The sequence below is a fragment of the Calonectris borealis genome, chromosome Z (genome assembly GCF_964195595.1).
Source record: "Calonectris borealis chromosome Z, bCalBor7.hap1.2, whole genome shotgun sequence".
NCBI lineage: Eukaryota > Metazoa > Chordata > Aves > Procellariiformes > Procellariidae > Calonectris > Calonectris borealis.
In genome coordinates, this window is record NC_134352.1 from 46,254,638 (window position 1) to 46,276,915 (window position 22,278).

At 39.5% G+C, this 22,278-nt stretch overlaps 1 protein-coding gene across 5 annotated transcripts in view; it reads left to right on the forward strand.

The window, feature by feature from the left end:
* SMC5 (structural maintenance of chromosomes 5) overlaps nucleotides 1-17,031 on the forward strand; it is a 49,710-nt gene extending 32,679 nt beyond the window's left edge. For 4 of the 5 annotated variants that reach the window (XM_075137319.1, XM_075137316.1, XM_075137318.1 and 1 more), the window contains 7 exons: nucleotides 5,784-5,909; nucleotides 6,547-6,642; nucleotides 7,040-7,144; nucleotides 7,350-7,469; nucleotides 11,006-11,185; nucleotides 11,274-11,369; nucleotides 14,078-17,031. In XM_075137319.1, the coding sequence (XP_074993420.1) occupies nucleotides 5,784-5,909; nucleotides 6,547-6,642; nucleotides 7,040-7,144; nucleotides 7,350-7,469; nucleotides 11,006-11,185; nucleotides 11,274-11,369; nucleotides 14,078-14,218 (864 nt within the window). In that variant the 3' untranslated portion in view covers nucleotides 14,219-17,031. Of the gene's footprint in view, nucleotides 1-5,783; nucleotides 5,910-6,546; nucleotides 6,643-7,039; nucleotides 7,145-7,349; nucleotides 7,470-11,005; nucleotides 11,186-11,273; nucleotides 11,827-14,077 lie in introns of all 5 variants that reach the window. The other variant, XR_012670972.1, reaches the window with a different exon arrangement.
* Nucleotides 17,032-22,278: the final 5,247 nt, after the last annotated feature.

Consider the following 22,278-nt stretch of genomic DNA (forward strand, 5'->3'; position numbering starts at 1 on the left):
AGATTGGACATTCGGAGAAATTTCTTTACTGAAAGAGTGGTCAGGCCTTGGAACAGGCTGCCCAGGGAAGTGGTTGAGTCACCATCCTGGAAGTATTAAAAGATGTGTAGATGAGGCGCTTAGGGACAAGGTTTAGTGGGCATGGTGGTGTTGGGTTGACGGTTGGACTCGATGATCTTAGAGGTCTTTTCCAACCTTAATAATTCTATGATTCTGTGATTAAGACAGCTAAGCTTCTGTGAAAACGTGCTGAGCAGTCATCATGTCCTGGATCTTTTTATTATAATGCATAGTGTGTGTAAAAAGGCTAGCTGTTACTTGGAAGTATTGTTTTTCTTCCTACTCTGTCGTAGACAAGTAGCCCCAACCCACATGGGAGATGCAAGCTCAAGATGAACCAGAAAGTACTGTATCAGGGTAGAGCAGAGCTCTTTTACCTTTCTTTCATAGCTGATTTTCTGATACTGTAATTAAATGCCTTTTTTGGAGGACAGAAAGGAGGATAAATGGTCCTTCTATTGTTCAGGTAAAAAGACAGTCTCTGAGGAATTAGTTCCGCAGACAAGTACTCTTTTCTAAGAGCAGAGGATGCTGTGATCTCTCATGGATTGGTGCATAGAGGTCAATTTTTGTATTTGTGTAGCAGTACAATCTTTCAATGTACTGGGGAAAAAACTGTCAAAGTACAGGATGGTAAGTTTTTTCCTTATCTTGCAAGAGTCAGGTTAACTGTAATCTACTGCTAATTCAGTTTGATCCACAAAAAAAAAAAAAATTGCTGTTAAATTGGAAAGCAGTTCAAAAGGTAAGTGGTAGTTATTTTGGATGGATATGCACTTCCAAAAAGAATGACCTTGGCATGTATTTAGAAAATCACTTGAGGTTATAGGTATCATCACTTGCAGGAAAATTAGGAAGAGGAGAACTTCCTAAGAGGAGCAAAAAGTAACTTGAAGACAGACACAAGTCCATCACATTACTTGCAAAATCACTGTTGCATCAGTTCTCTCATGTGATGCAGCTGTTATTCAGACATTGTTATCAAAATCTAATGCAAATAGTTTCATTGCTGGGGCTTAGTAAAGAGTAAGAATGTATTACAAAGCTGTGAACCTCATGTGAGTAGTATGTATTGCCACTGGGAAATTTATTTAATATTTTTAGTTCTCTCTGTCCCCGTCGTCTTCATCGTTTAGAGAGTAGCTTGGGTTGGTGCACGGGTAGATGTCTGGTCATATCAGTAGACAGGACTTGTAAGGTTCTAATAATTCTTGGTTAAACAAAAATTGCCTCCTTCCCTAGTGAAGAGGTGTTTGAGTCAGCTGAAGTCCCATTAGTCATTGTTACTGGGTTACATTCAACCACATAAGTAGAGGAAATCATATCAGAGCTTATGTTTTGGATGGTTGGTTCTAGGAACATTAAAACAGAAAAAAATCCTGAAGTCACTAATCCCAGTGATTAGAACTTCAAGAAGTTTAACTGGTCTGGAGGAAAACTCTTCTGAGTATTCAAGTGCATCTTAAGTTTTCATGTACATGGAAGTGCAAAACCACGTTTCTCCATATACTGCATGTTGAGTCTTTGAATTAAGTCTTTAGCCCCCCTTTTTTTTTTTTAGAAGTTCTGTCCTGTATTGCCCCGTGAATGGTGTATGTTGTACACTCTCTAGTTTATTTCTTATTTTCTGCCTTGAGATGCACTTTCATGGGAAAAACTCAGTATTTCTTAGCTTCATCTCAAATTAAGTGTTATTTGAAATAGTATGTTTAAATTGGCCCTTTCCTCCAACTTCCTAGTGGCTTTGGCTGTGATAAATCTTTTTCTACAGCAGTACTGTGTTAAGGTAGTCTTGGTCCAAAGCTGCCCGTGAGGATGCTATCATAACACTTTGAGGAAGTCTTGCAAACAGTTGCTGCATGTTTTTATAAAATAAATAAACCTGCAAAAGGAAGCCAAACAGAAACAGAAATAAGTATGTTGTACAAAAGATGTGTAGTAAACTAAATTGGAACCTAAACATTACAATTATGGGACCATTAATTCTCTATTTAATCAGCAGACGTTTTTGTAGGTCATGTGCTGGTCGTGATGCATTCATTGAAATTGGAATGGTGAGTATCAGCCAAAGAAACCATGAAACTTTGTTAATACTTAGCACTTGGTCATGGTGTTTATCTCCCAAGCAATCTTGAGTCTTTATAATACCTGAGTAAATGTCTGATTAAGATTTGAAGCAAACACAAACCCCACTTAGTACATTTAAGAGAAGATCACATATGTTCCTTTTGTGAGGTCTTGGCACTGGGGTACTGTGGAGAGAGCAGCATGTTTGTTGCTTTATGGTGGTTTTTTTTTAACCACTTAGGTGGAAAGGCCAAAAAAGTAAATGTTTTTGAACAAGTCAAGTTAGCAACAACAGATTTCTGGGGTTTGTATTTTGTCATTGCCGTTCAAGTGGGAACCTTAGTGTTATTTTAACAACTCCTTGTATTTAATTTATTTAATAAGCCTAAGAAGCAAATATGTATTTGTGACCCATACCAAACATTAGGGAGGATTGTTAGCCCCATCTGCTCATTAGATAATTGGCACAGTTGCCTGCATGTTTATAATGGTTGTTAGAAAGAGTCTTGCTAATTGTCTTGCTTCGATAGCTTGTTAATTTTCAGGTTCATTTGGTGTAAATTTGTTTAAATAATTGGTATTAATACCCAGTATGTACATCGCAGCATTTGCTCCTTAAGCCAGGTTTTAAGAAAATGCAAATTCTGTTTTTCTATGTATAAATTTCCAAACTTCAAATAATTAAATGCTGTCACCAAGCATGTGTTCAAACACAAATTCATGAGAAAATATTGGCTGCAAGTAACTATATTTTCTTTAACCAGCTTCTCATTTTGCACAAAACCAGTTGCAGTATTAACGAGCACAACAGAATACAAATTGTGTGCATACAGAATATAACTGGTTTCTGCTCTTTGGTAGATGTCTTGCAAGAAGCTAGCCCCCGAACTTTCTTGAAGTACCCAGATAAAGCTCTTTCCAAGTTGGTTCTTATGCTGTTGGCTGAAACAAATGTAAAGCTCTGTCTAGGCTATGATTTTTCATGGTAGCATCTCTGTTCAAAATAGTAATCTGTTGTACTTGGAGATACTTTTTTATCTAGATGGTTTTATTGAGGCACCTTCCAGGAAATCAACAGGAACCTTAACGTTGCCATGCACTTGTGAATATATGGGAGAAGGAATCAAAACTTGTGTATTTTTATTTATATTTATCTAACTTTTATTTAGCACGTGGCCATGACAATCAACTGGCAAAGCTGAATGAAAATTGAGACTTACCTTGTTGTTGCATTTCAGTGCATTTATTCTAGTATGTGCTTCATAACCACATCAAATGTCTACTGCTTCCCAGTCTTCCTGTTGAATGCTGAGGTTTTCCTCTGCCCAAACATGTATCTTCCTTTTCACACCCTGAAGAATTTTACTTGCCTTAGATGTGGGTCAGGCATATTCAGTGTTGAATCTATTCCAGATTTTCTGTGCCTAGAGATCAGCTTGAACTCTTGTTTCATGCAGTTCTGCAGGGTTTCAAATGGGAGCTTTATGTACAATTGAGAGCTGAGATTCCCCATTTCAGATGATTCAAAATTGACTTTGGCTCTGGAAATAGTCGAAGTCATAAGTTTATACATAAGTATAAAATTGACGTTTCTTGTATAAAAAAGTATGGGTGGATCCTTTGCCTTTATTACATGAGGTCAAACACATTTCAAATGAAGCCAGTTGACTTTTAAATTTCTGGGATCCAAAATACAGTTTTAATTTGGAACTTTCTAAAATGTTCCTAAAAATTGTTTATTGAATGTATTACAGGGCATATATAGATAATGTAATGGAACATAAGCATTGTGGTGTACAGTTTTTATTTGTGCTAATTCAGAATGGTGTAAGATCCTGGCTGTAACCAAAAGGAGGGCCATCTTCCACTTATTGCTGTTTTATCTGGATAGCTCTAATGCCAGTCCTTCTTGCCCCATGTGACTTTTCCCTCCGTCTCTACAATAGACTTTATGAAGTGTGTGTGTGGGAAGTCTTAAAAAGGCTTTTTGTTTGTTTGTTTTTTACCTTTCTGAAAACATCAACACAATGTAGAAAGATATCTTTAGAGTGTGTGTGTGAAGATTGTGAAATACTTGGCTCTAATGCAAAATCTATTTCCTAGTGCTTGGTGGAGGGAAGGAAAACCACAATTTTTGAGTTGATATATGCTGTAGAGAACAGCAGCCCTAATTCTTGAGTGAGTGTGAGAACTCCATTGATGATCAGTCATGATTGTATCTGTTCCTACTGCTTCTATTGTATTTAGTAGATAAAGATTAATTAAATTGCCAGAAAGTAAGGCGAGTTGCTATCAGTGTCTGTATTTTAAAAATGTGGAATAAACATTTATCTAACTGTGTAATCTCCAAATGAACACTTCGAAATTTTTTTGCCACTGGAGGGCTCCCATATTTAACTGAAGTACACAACAATAAAAATAGGGAAGGTAAAGCTCCCCTAAGTGTAGGAACATAACTAAACTTTCCAAACTGTCAGAAGAAAGTTCTGAAGCAAAATATTTGCATATGGATTTTGAGTTAGAATTTTGTGCCTCTGAAAAACATGAAAACAGTGTATTCCCATCGTGTAACTGTCTGTTAAAAAGATGGATTGCATGTGTAATCACTGAGTACATGTATACTAAAATAACTTGGATTAAAAGCTCTGGTATCTTGGTATGTACTCCTTTTCACTTCTAAGTGGTTGGCAGCTCCCAGCTATCTGCAGTTGGGTGCTCACCTGAGCTGGGAGACAGCAGCAAGCAGTTACTCCCAAGCACTGCCAGCTCAGCATTTGGAAGCAGCAGGCCTGCGGTAGAGACTGCGTCTATAGAGATGAGTGAGTGAGATTTCTGGGGGCAGAGGGGAAGAGATACTTAAGGCTCTCCCAAGTTTTTTGCCTGAATACTGCTTATTTGAGATAATCTTTAGCCTAGTGTTTCGTGAAGGTATCGTATTTTCTGTATTGTATTTTAACAGCTGCTGTGGTAACATTGCATTATAGAAGTCATAGGGCTGGGTTGGCCACTTACCTGTAGTAAGTTCCAAAGAGTTTAGCCTTGAGACCACTGTTCAAAACCAGAAGCTGTACCTGCTTTTCACGTATTTTTCAGCACTCGTTTAAAGATTATGTGTGTTTCCGTTCTGTATTTTGCTGGCTGTATTACAGAGGTAGAATACGAAATAGCAAAGGAAGTACTTTAATTGTGTAATTATAATGTTTACTCTCTAAAATTTCAGCTAAAATATCATTCAGTGTACATCATGTCCACCATGTTCTGCCAAGCAGATAAATACAGTTGAGTGGGAGCTAATAAAAAATAAGGCTCATAGTAGCTGTGTTTCAGCTTATAGGGAGTTTCCTGTAAAATAGTCTATTTTGAGACATATATTGAGTCTACATGCACACTTGTCTAGTTGAGAGAAAATAAATTTAGCTATATTGTAAGAATATGCTTTTGATCAGTTTACCTTGGCATCCGTTGACTTCGAGCAGAGAGGCAGAATGAGTTCTCTGTGTTGAAACAAAGATTTTCGCTCTTTAAGCAATCTGATTTCACCTACATTCTCTGATTCGGATGTTGTTTGTTGCCACTGTGATAGTGTCACCTCTGTAAATTTATAATATAGTGGAAAAAAAAATGTATTTTAATATCTCTAATATCTTTTCTAACAGCAACGATTTCGTGAACTGGATGATAGGAAGCGAGTTCTTACAGAGAACTGCAAGGAATTGCTGAAAAAAGCTCGACAGGTCTGCAAACTGAGTCCGGATCAATATCTTCCAAAAGAATTTCAAACTGTATGTACAAAAACAAATCTTCACATATCTCTCAAATTTTGGATGATGTACACCTTCCTAAATTTTCCAGCAAAGACTATTATATATTTTATATTAGAAGGCTACCAGTAAAGGATCATGTGTACTTCTGTTCGTGTTGACTCATATATTGTGTTGGGGTATCTTCTGACTATCACTTTGTTCTGTGCACAGGGGAGAGAAAATTTGATCTGTAATGTCAATTAAGACCTATAGTCTTGTGTTCACAGAAATAATCAAAGGCCATATTTTTCTAGTTTCTTGCTCTAATGGAGCAACACAAAAGAACTGAGATCTTACTTACCTGGAGGTCTTCCCAGCCTCTAGAAGTATTTGCATGGCTTAACTAGTGTAGCCCCTGGCTTATATCAAGTCTGTGCGCATCTGTACCTGCATAAAGTAGCAACTAAGGAGCAATTAATTGTGTATCTTTGTTGTGTAGTAGCACTTCTAGCCTTCTTTCTCTGTCCAGAATAGTTTGTGAGGGAATCTTGCTCTGTTAAATTTTGAATATGTGACATCCTGATTAAAAGTAATAGAATATTTTATGGCTTATTTGACTCAAACTCGAGTCCTTCATTAGCATTGCTGTGTAACACATGCATCCTTTCTCTTACAGGCTTTTCAGGCTCTTCCGACCACGTTGGAGGAAATTGATGCTTTTCTGAATGAAGAGAAAACCAGAGCCTCCTGTTTCACAGGCCTGAATGCTTCAGTATGTTCACTGCTTTCCCTCTGCCCTCCCTTCCTCCTCCTCCACCCGTATTGTACTTGCTTCCCACTCTGTGCTAGATCTCTTGGTGTAATAAGCTAGACAGCAGGAACAATGTGCTGTAAATGCCAGAATCTGCATCTATTAGAATTTTAAGTAGGTTCTTCCAAAAGAACAGTGTGTTCTGTGCCTTTTAAAAAAAAAAAAAGTTGCAGTAATCTGAAATAAGCAATGCTTTACAGTTTCTTTGCTTTAAACCTAGAAATGTATCTTGTTCAGTGTGCAGTACAATAATCTATATAATCATGTTTGAACAGAATCAGTGCAGTGTGATATTTTTACAGTCAAGGTTAGAATTGGCAAACATTTTGTTGACTGCTTGTTTTTTTCATTCTGGCAGGTTGTTGAAGAATACAATAAGCAGACACAAGAAATAGAGCAGCTGACGGAATATCTAGAGGAAAAGAAGAATGAATTGGATAACTATAAGCAAAACATTTCACAGGTAATAGCTGAAATTATCACTTCTGTATCAGTATGTCTTTATTAGAATAGAATGTATGTACAGAAATAAAGGGTAACATTCTAGGTTGTCTTGTGTAAATGGAGATGTTAGCTTATGTAATTACAATATTTTTTAATTTAAATGCTATCTCTAAAGGAAAATTCAGTTATTAGAAATGGTTTTACATGGATATGTCTACTTCTAGGTTAAAGAAAGGTGGCTAAACCCCTTGAAAAAGCTGATTGAGCAGATTAATGAGAAGTTTAGTAACTTCTTTAGTTCTATGCAGTGTGTTGGTGAAGTTGATCTTCATGTGGAAAATGAGGTATGATTTTTTTTTTTTATATGGAAGAATAACATTCATATTTTCATGCATCATCTTTTGCTTGCATATTGGTAGAGAAAAAATAACAAGTTGTCATTTGAATTGTAGGAAATATGTTCTTTTAAAAAAAAAGAACCTTTACTGATAAACACACTTTTTTGTGCTAGAACCGACTTACCAGTCTGATTAAAGGAGAATGAGTCTTTGTCCAGATGCATAGGACTGCAACTCACTGACTTTTGGAAGCTTCTTGCAACTTACAGGGCTTGGTTAGAAGCATTGTATTTACTTTAGCTGTAACTCAGATTTATCAAGTTAGTGATTTAATTCTACATTTCTAGCTAACTTGTGTTGTTCTATTATCATTTAGTGGCTAAATCTACTATTATTAAGTGTGTGATGATTTGGTTCTACATGTAGTTTCTACTCAAGTCTGCTGGTATTTTGTCTGTTTTGGAAGTAGCAATCATTTGGCCCAGCCTGTTATACCCTCAGTAACACTTTTATAAGCAGGGTTTACCTCTGATGAAGAGTGTAAAGCATCAATCATACCTTGGGGAGGAGTATTCAGTGCAGTGGGCTGAAGAGAAGTTGGGTATTTTGTTTTAAATTGATCTCTGTAATAATTTTAAGACTCTCTTATGTAATGCACAGACTCCACAATAGTGGAGGCCTTAGGTCCTGTTTTTATTTTTCTCCTACGTGAAGTTGTTGTGTTCTTGATGTCCCACAGCCCCGTCCCTTTCCAAACGATATAGCAAAAGATCTGCAAGTATCTGTTAGAGAAGGAACAAGAACTAAATTATGAACTTAAGGATTCTTTCTTAAAAGAAAAAGAAAGACTTTTTCCTTAAAAAAAAAAACTTAAGGATTTTTTCACTCCACTATGCTAAGTGTTCCTGGTCATAAGCAAGCCAGACTGTGGGGGGCAGATTGATCCTGACAATCAAGTACCAAATCCTACTAAAATGGAGAAAGTTCATCTAAACTATGGTGCTGTTATCTTCACTGATTAGGCGAATGTCTTATTAGCTCCCTCCAGCAAAATACCACCTCCAGAAAGGTCGGTGCAGCAACTTTCATTTGTTTTAAAAGCATGCCCCGTGATTTTTCTTCTTAGGCTCCTGATTGTCAGGCATGGCTATCAAACTACAATCTGCAAATCTAAGAAGCTAATTATTCTTCTGATAAGCTGCGTTAAAAGCCAAAGAAGAAATTTCTTCCATAGGGGGGGAGAATGAAATGGTAACCAAAATCAGCTTGCAAATAGTTTTAGTTGCATTAAGCATTGCTTTATTCCAGAGTGTCTGTCATGGTCATATAGCACTCCTTCTCAAGGCAGATCTTCAGTTTGTAACTTCATCAGGTCACTTTCGTTCTCTCCTAAAGTGGGTATGCATTTGCCTCAGCCTCAAGAATTCACAGTTCCATGTTTCTATAATACTGGTACACCAGAAGCACCAGAGGTTTGTAGTACATGAAAGTAAATACCAGTATAAGACCTTACTCTTTCCAGTCCTGAGGATGTTTGTCTGCCTGCAGGTGTAGTAAAACACCAGGAACACCAAAAGATGGCTCTGATTTAGCAGATTAGCTGATCTGAAAGGATTTGATAGATCCTCTCCAATGTTAGAGGCTATCTGGTATGTACATTACTTATCACAAAGCAAGACCTACAGGTAGCGAAGAAACTGAAAATTGTTCCTACAGACTTGAAGTTCCTTAAGGCAGTTTTAAGACTTTAAGATGGTATGGCGTGTTTACTTCATGGTGGCTTTTAGACCTGCTTGTACTTCATAAAAGCCAGCCCTACAATGGGACTCTGCTCTGTCAGGTGTCCTGGTTTCGGCTGGGATAGGGTTAAATTTCTTCCTAGTGCTGTGTTTTGGATTTAGTACGAGAAGAATGTTGATAACACACCGATGTTTTCAGTTGTTGCTAAGTGCCCTCCTAGTCCAAGGACAGCTCCCGTGCCTACTGACTGAGCTAGGTACACAAGATGGGAGGGAACATAATCAGGACAGCCAGCCCAGCTGGCCAATGGGATATTCCATACCATGTGACGTCATGCTCAGTATATAAATGGTAGGCGTGATCCAGGAAGTACCGATCGCTACTTGGTTATCGGTCAGCGCGGGTGGTGAGCAATTGCATTGTGCATCACTCATTTTGTATATTCTATCATTATTTATTATCATTATTTTCCCTTTTCTGTTCTATTAAACTGTCTTTATCTCAACCCACGAGTTTTTCTCACTCTTACCCTTCCGATTCTCTCCCCGTCCCGCTGGGGGGGCAGGGGGAGTGAGCGAGCGGCTGCGTGGTATTTTGGCTGCTTGCCAGGTTAAACCACGACACAGGTCACCCGGGTTCATATGCCTTTTGATGACTGTGGTATGTGGCAATCTGAACTAAACTGGCATGTGCCAGCTTCTATGAGATGGGCTCCTCATTGTCTCTTTGCCACGACTGTCCTTTCTAAATCTAAAACTATTCTGTGAGTAACCATCATGAATCAACTCTACTCCTTTCTTCTACCCTAAGCATTACAATTGTGTTATCAGAGAAACGTGAGTCGATGACCTGCAAGTGCAGGATATACGCTTCCACAGTGAATATGGATAGACCTCTTGGAACTCATATTCCTGAAACTTTTGAATCTTCCTGGTAGCTCTCATTAACTTGATAGGTGCATATAAAGATTGTGTCTTACATGGACCAAACGGTAAGCAATCAGTATGGGCTTTCTGCACTGGGGATTGCATTCCCTTTCCTGCACTGAGCTTACCTGAACTTCAGAAATATTAGCAAGTTCTCCAGAGATTTCTTTTTTCCCTCGAATCTTGAATGTATTTTCTTGCATGGGCCTTCTTTTGAACCACATCTGTTATCCCCGCACTTATGCATCATTGACTCAGACTGCTGACAAGTGTCAGGTTTCTGTTAAAGAAAAGGCCAGGGGCAGAATCCTTGTGTGTGATTTTCCTGACTGAGTATGAAAGGGAAGTTGCCGTCATGGTTGATTTTGTAGGGGCTTTGTATCTCAATCTGCTAGTGGAGGAAAAGTGGACGATTTAGTTAGACTGCTTGCACTTGAAGAGGTTCAGATGGGGTCTTAACCTACATACACACACCCCCCTTCACCCCACTGTTCAAATTGATAGTATCATGTACCCTAATGTACCCTAATGAATTTTTTCTGATGAATGGAATTTATAGGGGCATTGCTTTCTCCTTTGTCTAACCAAGAGTTTTTTTTCTTCTTGATATTCTTAATATGTATGAAGTCTTTCTTACCAGGGATTCAGAAATCAACAAATCATTGTCACGAGGAGGGAGTGGTGTTGAAAATTCTCTATGTAACAACAATAGATCAGAGCTAAGAAAAATATATGAAACAGAATTAATATATTAATATTAAGTTGAAGCTGAGTAGTTTGTAGAACATCTGACACAAATTTCCTTTAATTTGCATGTCATTATCAAATAAACTGTAGTACAGAGAAACTGAATTTAACAGGAACTGGCTTTTATAGGAGGAGTACGACAAGTATGGGATTCGCATTAGAGTCAAATTCCACAGTAGCACTGAACTTCATGAATTGACTCCATATCATCAGAGTGGAGGTGAGAAAAGTGTTTCCACTATGTTGTACCTGATGGCTCTACAGGAACTCAACAGATGTCCTTTCAGGGTTGTAGATGAAATAAATCAGGTGAGGATCAATAGTGCAGTATGTAACTTCTTACTATACAGATGCTTGTGACATAGTGGAGAGAACAAACTTTTTTTTTTTCTTTTAGGGAATGGATCCAATGAATGAGAGAAGAGTTTTTGAAATGGTTGTGAAAACTGCTTGTAAAGAAAGCACATCTCAGTACTTCTTTATTACACCAAAGGTGTGGGGCGGAAAATGAAATTGAAAGTTTAATGTGTAGGAGAGTTGAGTTTTGTATGATAATATCCCTATAAACACTGTATAACTTATGTCTGTTTTATCTAAGAACTTAATGTTAAAGGGTAACTGTGAGAGAGTTTGTCTGTTTTAAGGACAGTCCTGGCAGGATTTAAGACAACTGATACCAAGGCTAATCTCATCATAAGCACATTCTGGAATTGTGGCCTCTGTGAAAGTATCACAAGTTATCAACCAGTGGATAAGGGTACCATGTAACAAGGCTGTCAGATGTAATGTCACTAGCTCACACAGAATTAGGATTGTAGCAGAGACCAACTTCCAAACAAGTCAGATAATGCTATTGGAACAGGCTAGTGCTCCTGACGTCGGAAGAACTAGAGGAGTCCCTGGAGGAAAACTATTCAAGTAATAATCTGAAACTTACAAGCTCAGAAAAGGTCAGTGCTATGCTCCATAGAGAATGATTTGAAGAGGATTTTTCAGTCAAGAATGACCAGTGCTTAATTGTGCTCTTCCGTTAAAATAAAAAAAAAAAAAGATAATTGACTTACTAGGTGATGCAGTGATGTGATACTGTGGCTTGAAAGGACTAGTAAGTAGGGTGGCTGTTCACCTGCACCTTTAACAAAGGCTAATGTTATGTTCAACTTGATTCAAGACAGATTGAACCAGTGAAGGTTACATGTACACCAAGGAGGCAAGCATTCAGTAATGGGCTGTATGCTTTTTAAGATATCCATTCTTCTGCATCCCATACTTCACTGTATTTCAGAAAATCTGGTATGTGCTATTCTTTTCTGTAAATAGCAGTGAAGAACCTGAGAAAAGCCACCTACAGCATTTACCTGACTGAAAGTAGGAGGAAGGTGATGCTTGTTGTTCCTTCTGATCTTCCAGTATACTTACCTCCACACAGTTTGGTCGTTTCCTGTCCACATTACTTCCTTCTTGTTGTGTGTGTTATCTATCCCCTTTTGTCTTCTTGCGATTTCTTTCCTTAGGGTAGAGATAGCTCTACTAACTATAATGCTTCCCACATACAAGGAACTGTAGAAAATCACTGTCTAGGGTTCAGAGTCTGTTTTAAAAGTTGTGCTCATTGTCAAATTCCTAAGAATAGAGAAGGGGGAAAATTGAGTGTGCAGAGCTAACCAGAAAGATCAGCGTAAAAATGGGGAAAGTGTTGCACCACTGTTGAGCAGCAAGTGATGGCGTTATGAAGAAGTAGCTGAAGGTATTTCTTTCTTCTTTCCATGCCGCACCCCTGCAAGTAGGTGATCACCACAGTTAACATGGTGAAGTTGTAATGGTGTACCACAAAGAACATTATTGAAATAGCACTTCGTGTAAAGGTTTTAGCCAATGAGATAGTTTGAGTGGGCTGCAGCAGAGGATAATTAAAAGGCTGTACAGAGCAGGCTGAGGAGGAAGCCAGACTCTGCTGTTCCAGTGGCTTACCTGCAGTTCCTGACCCTACGCTATGTCATCGCTTACTAGAAAGCATGTAATCACATACTAGAAAGTATGACAAGTTGTCATGCTAAGCTAAGTTACGTGTATGTATCCAGTATACAGGAAAAACTGTTATCATGGGTTTTTTTCAGTATTTTGATATTTTCCCTAGCTATATCTTTAAGCAAGCTACAGAGGGGAGGGGGTATAGATTACTATGCAGTAGAGTTGATTAGGAAAATTGTATTCTGAATAGGTGTGATTCGCTGTCAGAATGAGTAGATGAACTGAATGTGTTCCTTAGGAGTGAGTCTTGGGTTTGAAAATCAGTATTTTTAATATCAATCTATGCTGAAACAGATTACATTTATTAAACATGCAGATAATCACCATGTTGGGAGTGAATGCTTAGTTGCTGTAGAGCAAGATTAGAATTCAAAACAATCTTAGATGAGGTAACTTTATTTGAAAACAGGATAAATTTCAGCACAGACAGGCTTAGGACTTGGTATTTAAGTGGGAAGAATCAACAACAGCATCTGGTCTAAGGCATAAATGCCTAAATGACTGGGGAGAGAGAAGTTATTGTGGATGACAACTTAAGCATCAGTTGCAAGTAAATTGCTAAAAGTCATCCTGAGTGCTGCAGATAACCTTACAGCTTGCATGACACCTATCAGTCTGCTGGGCTTATGCCTGACAAGATTTGGACTACAATAAGTGTCCAGCTTTGGCTGTAAAAGTAGTACAGTGACTGGAGTTACTCCAGAAGACAGCAGTGCAACTTTTAAGAAGTTTTGAAAGGTTTGAATTTCCACTAATGGAAATTGCTTAGCTCAGAGGAGCGTGAGGCTGAAGAGCAACATAATAATTGTGCCCAAGTAGCTCTACCTTCTGCCCTGCCCTGGCAAAAAAGGGAAAACAGCCAATATTCTCTGCCCGTTGTGGATATGGCAAAAAAGTAACAACCTCATTTGCAGCAAGAAGGTACAGATTAGATATGAAGATTTTCTTGTAGTAAGAATAGTGAAGCATGGAAATTGCCTGAAGAATGAGTGGAGTCTCTTGGGGGGGTTTCTAGGAACAAATACACATCATCTGTCAGAAAGACTATAATCTTACTATATTGCCCTTTTGAGATCTAAGGCTTTACGTTAGACCTCCTTCACCTTTTTTAGATAATGGGGAACATCGCTTCTAGCTATTTTGACTTTGTTTTTTTGTATTTTTCACCAGCTCCTGCAGAATCTCACTTACAATGACAAGATGACGGTGTTGTTTGTCTACAATGGACCTTTTATGTTGGAAGCAAACAAATGGAACTTAAAGGCTTTCTGTAGGCGGCGGCGGCGACTTGGAAGAATGGATGAACAGTGATATATATATATATATATAAAAAATGTTTTTGTAGAACTTTTTGGAACATCTGGCTTTCAAGACTTCAGAAATTGTGAAAGATGAGAACCTGCAAAGAATAGATGATTAAGAACTTTGATTCTTAAAACTTGTGTAAAAGTGTAACAGATTTGAAGCGCATGATTTTTTTTCAAATCTTTCATAGTGGCCTCTTTTCCAAAGAACCTACTTTTTCTCAATACTAGTTTTAAATAAAAAGGAAGTTTCTTGTATTTTGCTATTTTATCAGTAGTGTAGCATCAGAAATACAGTTAATTTTTCTAGGTTATGCTGGACTAATTCTGTGTCTGGTTTTTGGTTTGGCTTGGTTTTGTTTTTTTCCAAAAACTGGGATTTGCTTTTGGTAAATAGTGTTCCACTAACGCAGTTAAAGATGTTCTCCAGACTTTTCCTATTGAAATGGAAAATTTTTGAATGAATGAAGAAGATGATGTGTAGGAAGAGAATGGTTTGTAAGTAGCTGTGCATTGGTTTTTGTTTTGTGAAAATATACCTGAACTTAATATAAAGAGTATACTATTGTTAGAGTAATATACTTTATTGTTCTTGTTTATTATTTTTGAGCTGATGTTCCATTTTGTATTCCTGAAGTTTTTGGTGATAGATGAAGAAAATAGTCCTGCTGATTTCACATGAAAGTTAAAACCAGGAGGCTTTTTATAAGGCTTCAGCTGCATTGGAGTGATTGTATACGCAATGGCTTTTCAAAAGATAGCCATGAAATTCATTAGTGGGGTTTTGGCCATAACTGTTAAGCATTTGAAAGTAGATGTTATCAACAGAATGCTAAATACCTAAAATAAAGTCCTAGTTATTTAGTTAACTGTAAAAAAACAAACAAACAAACCCCACTTAATATTGAATTGTGAAGAGTATGATTTGTAAAGAAATGGAAACTACGATTGGTATGTAAAATGTACATAAAAATGGTTGAGTCCCAGGACACCATCTGAAAATATGCAGTGTCCTTGTTTCCACAGAGGCAGTAGCCTTCAATAGAATTTTATAAAAAATTTGGTGTCCGCTTGATTTTCAGTAGGAGTTTTTCTTATCAGCATCCTTCAATGAACTTTGCCAATGGAATTGATATGTCAGGCTTTTAGAATTTTTAACATTAGAATGTTAGAAATAAAACAACCCACTGCAAAATACAAGCTAGGATCTGAAAGGTTTCGGGTATTAGAAGTACTGTAATTCTTGTTTTGAATAGACAAGCCTTTAAGGGAATAGAGAACTACATATTCTTATGTCGCAGGCCACTGTTGATCAATGGAGCTCTGTCTGACTGTGAAATGAGTTCCTGGAATAAGTTCCATGAGGGTTAGTGTCCATACACAAATATTTGACAGAAGAACTAAAAGAGTGTGGAAACTCGGGCTGTAGTCCAGGGATCGAGTGGGTCAGCAGAGTATCCTCGACTTAATTGAGGCTACAGGTCTGTCTGTCCAGTGTATTGCAAGATCTGGGTTTTAAATGTGTTCTTGGATCTTCAAAATACTTGGCTTCTTCTGAACTTTTAAGTTGTTTTTTTTTTTTTAATTGAATGGAAGAACATACATTCTGTTTCGTTTCTGAGGATCACTATACGAAAAGTGCAATTTGTTTTCAGTGTAAATAAGTGAAACTACTTATATGAACATGTGTTAGGACTCAATTCTTCTGTGGCTAGACAGCACTGACTGACTATTCTTAATGCTGTCATCTTAGAACTTTGTGGGATTTCTTCCTGGAGTTCAGTTCCTTTCTCGAGTTTCAGGCTGAGGTATGAAATGTAAGTCTGACTTATTTCAAGAGGATGGCACTTCAGATCCTGTCTCAAAAATTACATCTTCTGGATACGTGCCTGCCATGCTGCGCAAGTGAGGAGGATGACGGGCTTGTGGGTGTTTGCTTTTTCCTTGGAGGTCTGTCAACTGTTGACCAGAGGTCCTGATTTCGACTTACCTGCTTACAATCTGAGTATGATACTGTCATTCATATTAACTTAGCCCAGACAGTGTAATGAGCTGCAAAACCGTACCACTGTTGTGTTACTGACCAATAGAGCTTCGCTATCCAGCAGCTCCGCTAGCTAAAGTCTTTAAAAAAGAACTGTAAAATCAACTTTGTATGTAATAGCAGCCATTGCTATTTGCAAATGGGCTGTACAACATGACTGTGTGCCTCCCATACACATGTTCCCGTTAGTAACCTAATTCGCCTGACAGGTGCATCCCATCCACATACAGAGACCTTCTGGCTGAAAAGGAAGTCTTTTGAACAGTGTATTCAACCATGAAAATCCACACTGCGTCGTTTAGTGTAGCTACAGTGTTGCTTAGCCATTCCTCACCCGTGTGTAGGGCCCTTCCGTGCTGCCAGCTTTCTTGCTGTTCCTCATGCTTTGCTGCTGCTATTCAGCTCCTCAGGGACTCGCTATAAAAACCCATGGAATTAACTTCAGTGTAACTGTGAGGAGGGGGGCATCACTTTAGGTTAGATATACCTGTAGAATCCAACTTTTCCTGCTGCCTAGACAGGACCTTTCAAAAATGTCGAAATGCAAAGACCTCAAATAGTCCTGACAGCTGAAGTATAAATTGAGCTTTTTCCAAAAATAGGTACTTTTCCCTGCTGTTTAGACCAGCTGAAGACTATGGCAAAGATCCTCTTCCACCACCATCTGCAGTTCTGACAAACATCTGCGTCTGCTCATGTATTGAGACAAAGAGAGAGAAGAACATTGTGACTTGCTGTGGGAAATAAAAAGATCTTGAGAAACCAAATACTGAAAAGCACTTATAAATCACCTTTTACTATGTTTTATGACTGTCAATGGCACTCGTACATATACGTTATTTTTAACTAGGAGAGATTGCTTAGTCGGATGAAGCAGCACACTAGAATGAGGAGGGACCCTTGCACGACTACGATGCTTTTAACATGCCTACATGGAGCTTAGGCTTTCATTGGAAGAAAAATAAATGAGGTTTGTTAAGGCTGTTGCTGACTGGGACCATCTATTCTCCAGGCTTTAGAGTTAGTGAGAGATGATGAGACACACAGAGCTGGGCTGGGCTGCAGGACGCTTACCAAGACGTACGGTAGGTGCTCTTTACAGGCCAGGAGAGATGCCTGCTCCAGGCCTGACAGCAAGTTTTACTTAGAGTTAACGCTGTTGGAGGCTCTTGTGTATGGTTCATGCCAAGATGCCCCTCTTTTGTTACTAAGCTCTCTGGCTGATGCTTCCTTTCTAGAAGCTTCTGGACCATCTTCAAACTTCCTATGGATTGCGAAAACTGACTTGGGTTTCTTCCATGAGCCTGCAGTTACCTGCTTGTTCCTTTAGCAGGCCTCTTAATTTTTTGAACATGTCTTACTAATAGGCCTTAATTTTCACCTTCCTTGCCCAATTCCCATGCCATTCCGTAGTGTCTTCTTGAAAACAAAGCATTAGAGCAAACAGATACATAAGATGTGAAATTTGTCATTCTATTTAACAAACACTTGCATAACATGTTGTTTGACACCATCTACGCTGTCCATGCTTAGGCTTTGGATAGTGGGGTTTACCTGGGGGAGGGAAGGAAATGTGACATGGAGATCTGTAATTCAAGATGCTGCGTGTTTGCTAAGCTCAGCAGGGGTCCTGTGACTGTCCCTGGGGGTTGGCTAAGAGATGGTCCCACACGGTCCATAATTCCTTCTCTTGTCCCTGCACCCCACAACCTTCAACACCACCTGTGCTGGGAAAGGAGCACCACACTGAGGTGAAGGGTTGTATTGGCTCAGCAATACCTAGTAACTATACATCAAAACGTATTGTAATTTTATGGAAGTTGTTTTGATGTTGCATGCATCATTTCCCTGTCCTCTCTCCTGTCTTTATTTGGTCTGCTTCTTGAAAGGTGCACTGTAGTTTCTTCTGATTTGATTGGCACAATATCTGATGGGAGGTTTCTGGCAGGAGAGCTGCATCACGGGAAGCGGGGGGAACCTTGGCACTCTAGCTTCACTGTAAATAACTCTAAGCCAGAATTACTCTCTTCAGTTCTGACTCACTGAAACACAATGTCCAAAATAAATTTTCCTAGAACTTTTTGTTACAGAAGCATTTTTTTCTTTTTTTTTTTTTTTTTGCTGTTGCACTCACAGATGAGGCTAGCCAAGAGCCACGCTTCTCCTCTGAGGCTCATTCATCCAGCTGTCCTTTGCATATTGGGACAGCCTGGACAGAAGGCAGTGTTTTGTATGCAGGGGGTGATTTAGTAGTTACTATACTTCATTTTACTTCAGTACTAACTTTAACCATTGACAAGGCTGAACTGTTAAACAGGGAGAGGGGAGATGAGTGCAGGAACCAGATGTGTTCAGCCATTGAAAGCTTTTCAGGCACCACTGAAGCAGTGTGGAAAGCCAGCAGGGAAAATAAAGGCAAGTAGCAACACCAGAGGCAGAAGGTAAAGGAGGTGATAACCAGCACTATAGCAGCCTACCCACTGACATTCTCTCCTGTGGCTCAGCTCTTTCCCAATGGTGCAATCCCCTGCCAGCAATTCCCACCTCTGTACTTTCGACCAAATTCCACCAGCTTTTCTCCACTCTTCTGCTCCCGAGTTGCTCTCAAAGTAATTCCCCTGTTGTCCAGTCTTCCTTTTGTTGATCTATTACCCCCACTAAACCAATGTTTTATTGACGGTTGTACTGGTTTTGGCAGGGATAGGGTTAATTTTCTTCATAGTAGCTTGTATGGGGCTATGTTTTGGGTTTGTGATCAGAACACTGTTGGTAACACAGGGATGTTTTAGCTATTGCTGAGCAGTGCTTACACAGCATCAAGGCCTTTCCTGTTTCTCACACTGCCCCACAAGCACAAGAAGTTTACAAGAATTTGGGAGGGGACACAGCTGGGACAGCTGACCCCAACTGACCAAAGGGATATCCCATACCATATGATGTCATGTTCAGCAGTAAAAGCTGGGGGAAGAAGGAGGGACATTTGGGGTTATGTCTTCCCAAGTAACCGCTATGTGTGGTGGAGTCCTGCTTTTCGTGGGAAATGGCTGAACACCTTTCTGCCTATGGGAAGTAGTGAATGAATTCCCTGTTTTGCTTTGCTTGCATGCGCAGCTTTTGCTTTGCCTATTAAACTGTCTTTATCTCAACCCAGGAGTTTTCTCACTTTTACCCCTCTGATTCTCTGACCCATCCCACTGGGGGAGAGCGAGCGAGCGGCTGTGTGGGGCTGAGCTGCCTCCCCGGGGTTAACCCACAACAGTGTATCTTAGTCTCAAAACAGGACATTATGCATGTTATTAGCTAGAGTTTAGTGTTGCAAATTATTTGCATCAACTATTGCACCTGGAGCTACATGAAATCTTGGCAAATATGCTCAGTGTGTATCCGTAGAAGAGCAAGGCATCTGCTCGCAGACCGACAACCTCTTTGGGAAGCATGGAGATGAGAACATGGCAAGTAAGCTGGAAAGGAATGACAAAATTCACTTTGTTGGGTATAAGGAACCATGCACAGTAGCAGACAAAGCTGGTTTTGCTAGAAGCAAGAAGGAGGGAACAGATGATAACTGAGAGGACGGTGGCAGAAGATACCAAGGAGCCTTGGAAAAGAACAGGGAGCAGAAGATGGCACAGGTAACATGCAACATGGATGGCTCAAAGTGAATGCATTCTTTATGGTAATTGGGATCACGTAATTCAAAGGGGAAAAGTCTCTGATTCCCCCTTCCCCAGTTTGTAACTAAAGCTGTAGACTGTGAACATTATGCTGCTTGATCTTGACTGTAATCCACTAACACTGGTTTTACCTCAGCTTGAGTCATGTAACAGCTTGCTGCTGGACAACAAAGGTTTTTTTGGTTGGTTGGTTCATTGGGGTTTTTTGGGGGGGGTATTTGTTTGTTTGTTTTTGTTGGTTTTCCTGAAGAATTACAAACACAGAGGAAATCCAAAGCAGATGATCAGCTCAAGGAGTGCAAAGACACCACCACCGGCATCAGCCCCACTCTGTGCTGCTGCAACAATGCTTGAAGATCTGTTCGGGTGAAAAGCCACTGATGTTACAGTTTTCTGTGGGCCCCGGTGGCTGAGGAATCTGGATCCACTATGTGTCTGCCTCTGAGCCCAATTGTGCTGTTCATGAAGGATTTTTTTGGTCAGAACTTCTGTAGTATTTAAAATACACTTTGCTGTATAAAATGTACTGGTTTGATGCCAGTGTAATTAAAGTGGTATAGCCTCCAGTTTGCATGCAGTTCCTCAAGCACCAGTATGTCAGAAATCAGTTTACTCATAAAAAATTATTGGAGTAAGTTATATTGGGAGAATCTCCTTTATTTCAGTTTGAAGGAGTTTACAGTAAGGCTGTCCTCCTTGAAATGTTTCAGTAAAAAATGATATTCCTGAGAAAAATAGTTCATTGGACATAAGAGCTGGATGTAGCTTGGCTTCTAGGTAAGGCCTGGATTGTCTTTCTGTAATCCAGTAAAAAAGAGGCAGTGATTTACCACCAGCATTGCATAGACTAATAACACAATTGTGGTTTTCCCTGGCCTTGTGTTTTTTGACAGAGCAGTTATGCACAGCTTTTCATAGGCTTTCAAAAGTCTTTTCTGCCTGGAAACACTATTGAAGGCCACCGAAGCAGTGGTTAACAGCAGAAGAGCCCAAACCTCTATATGTGGTCTCTCCAGGGAGCTCTGATGTAACTTACACCTGCATCTCCTGAAACTTCTGCTGCTGTCTTTCTGGCCTCTGCCCATTAGCCAGAAGAGGAAGAAAAGGCCATTTGGAAAGCCCGAGACTTTTCTGTGCACCATTTTAGCACAATGTCAGGAGGGCTCTGATACTGTCTGTGCTCTTTGGTTTCTTTCTCCGTGTGTTTTGAATTCCCATAGGGCTTTCTTGGATCTTGGGATGGTAAGCTGTCCTTATCTACTCCTAGCCCTGTGGTTTACACGCTCCATTTCCTTTGTACCTCGTGTTCAGCTGTGCAGACATCCAGATGTTGCTTTGATCAGCATTAAATGGCCTAAGAGGCAACAGACAATACCACAACAGAGACTGATGGCTTTTGATATGAAAAGCAATAGGATGTTTATCAGTTGTCAATTGGGGGCCACAAGCCAGTAAAAAACAGTAACAGTTGTAGTAACTTCAAAAATACAAGCGGAAAGCAACAGGGAGTCCGCTCTCTCTTGCCCCAAAAGACATACGTGAGCTCCATATACAGATACACGAACTGGAAAAAGACAGTGTGTAATAATACAGAAACAAGTGTCTATTAAGGATTAGAACTGATGCCAGTCAAGACCTTCCCTTTTGGAAATGGGAAGATTTCCATAATACCTGTGGAAGTGTTTGAGGAGGTATTTTAGGGGACAGGGAGTTTTTCAGCCGAGGAGAGCATGGCACTGAAAAAACAGTAGCTGCAAAATTCTTGCCATAGGGGAAGCTTCCGCTGCTTTAAGGCAGCACCTTAAAGAGGACTTGGGTAAATACATTGTTCTGACAACTGTGACTTTGCATTAAGTTATTGTTGCTGTAATTTGTCAGATGTGGCTGGGAGGTGCAAGGAGCTCAACCTGGAAGAGAGTTTTGTTTCCAAAGCAAAAGCCATTGAGAAAGGAGCAGTTTTTACGGTGCTCTGATGCAAAAAACCTCACTGACTCCTTAGCCCTGAAAGAGTCAGTGCTGAACAACATTGTTTTAGACTCCCATAGAGGTGGAAGTCATTCTGGTCATTCTAGCAGGCAGGTCACCCTGCCTGGCATTTAACTGAACTTCTATGGCATTTTATGGCACTCTTCCTTTCTTCTATCATCAGCAGAGAGGTGAAATGAAAATTGTAGAAATTGTGCTCTCTGAATCAGCTGGTCTATGTTCAGGGTCACACCCTCCCGTGTCACTGTTGAAGTCTGCCAACATCCACTGGGGTGCACCCAGTCTTTGCATGTCATACCTATTCCTGCCAAAATTTACATCACTCCTGGCAACACTATTCTGTAGAGCGTATTAGATCTCAAT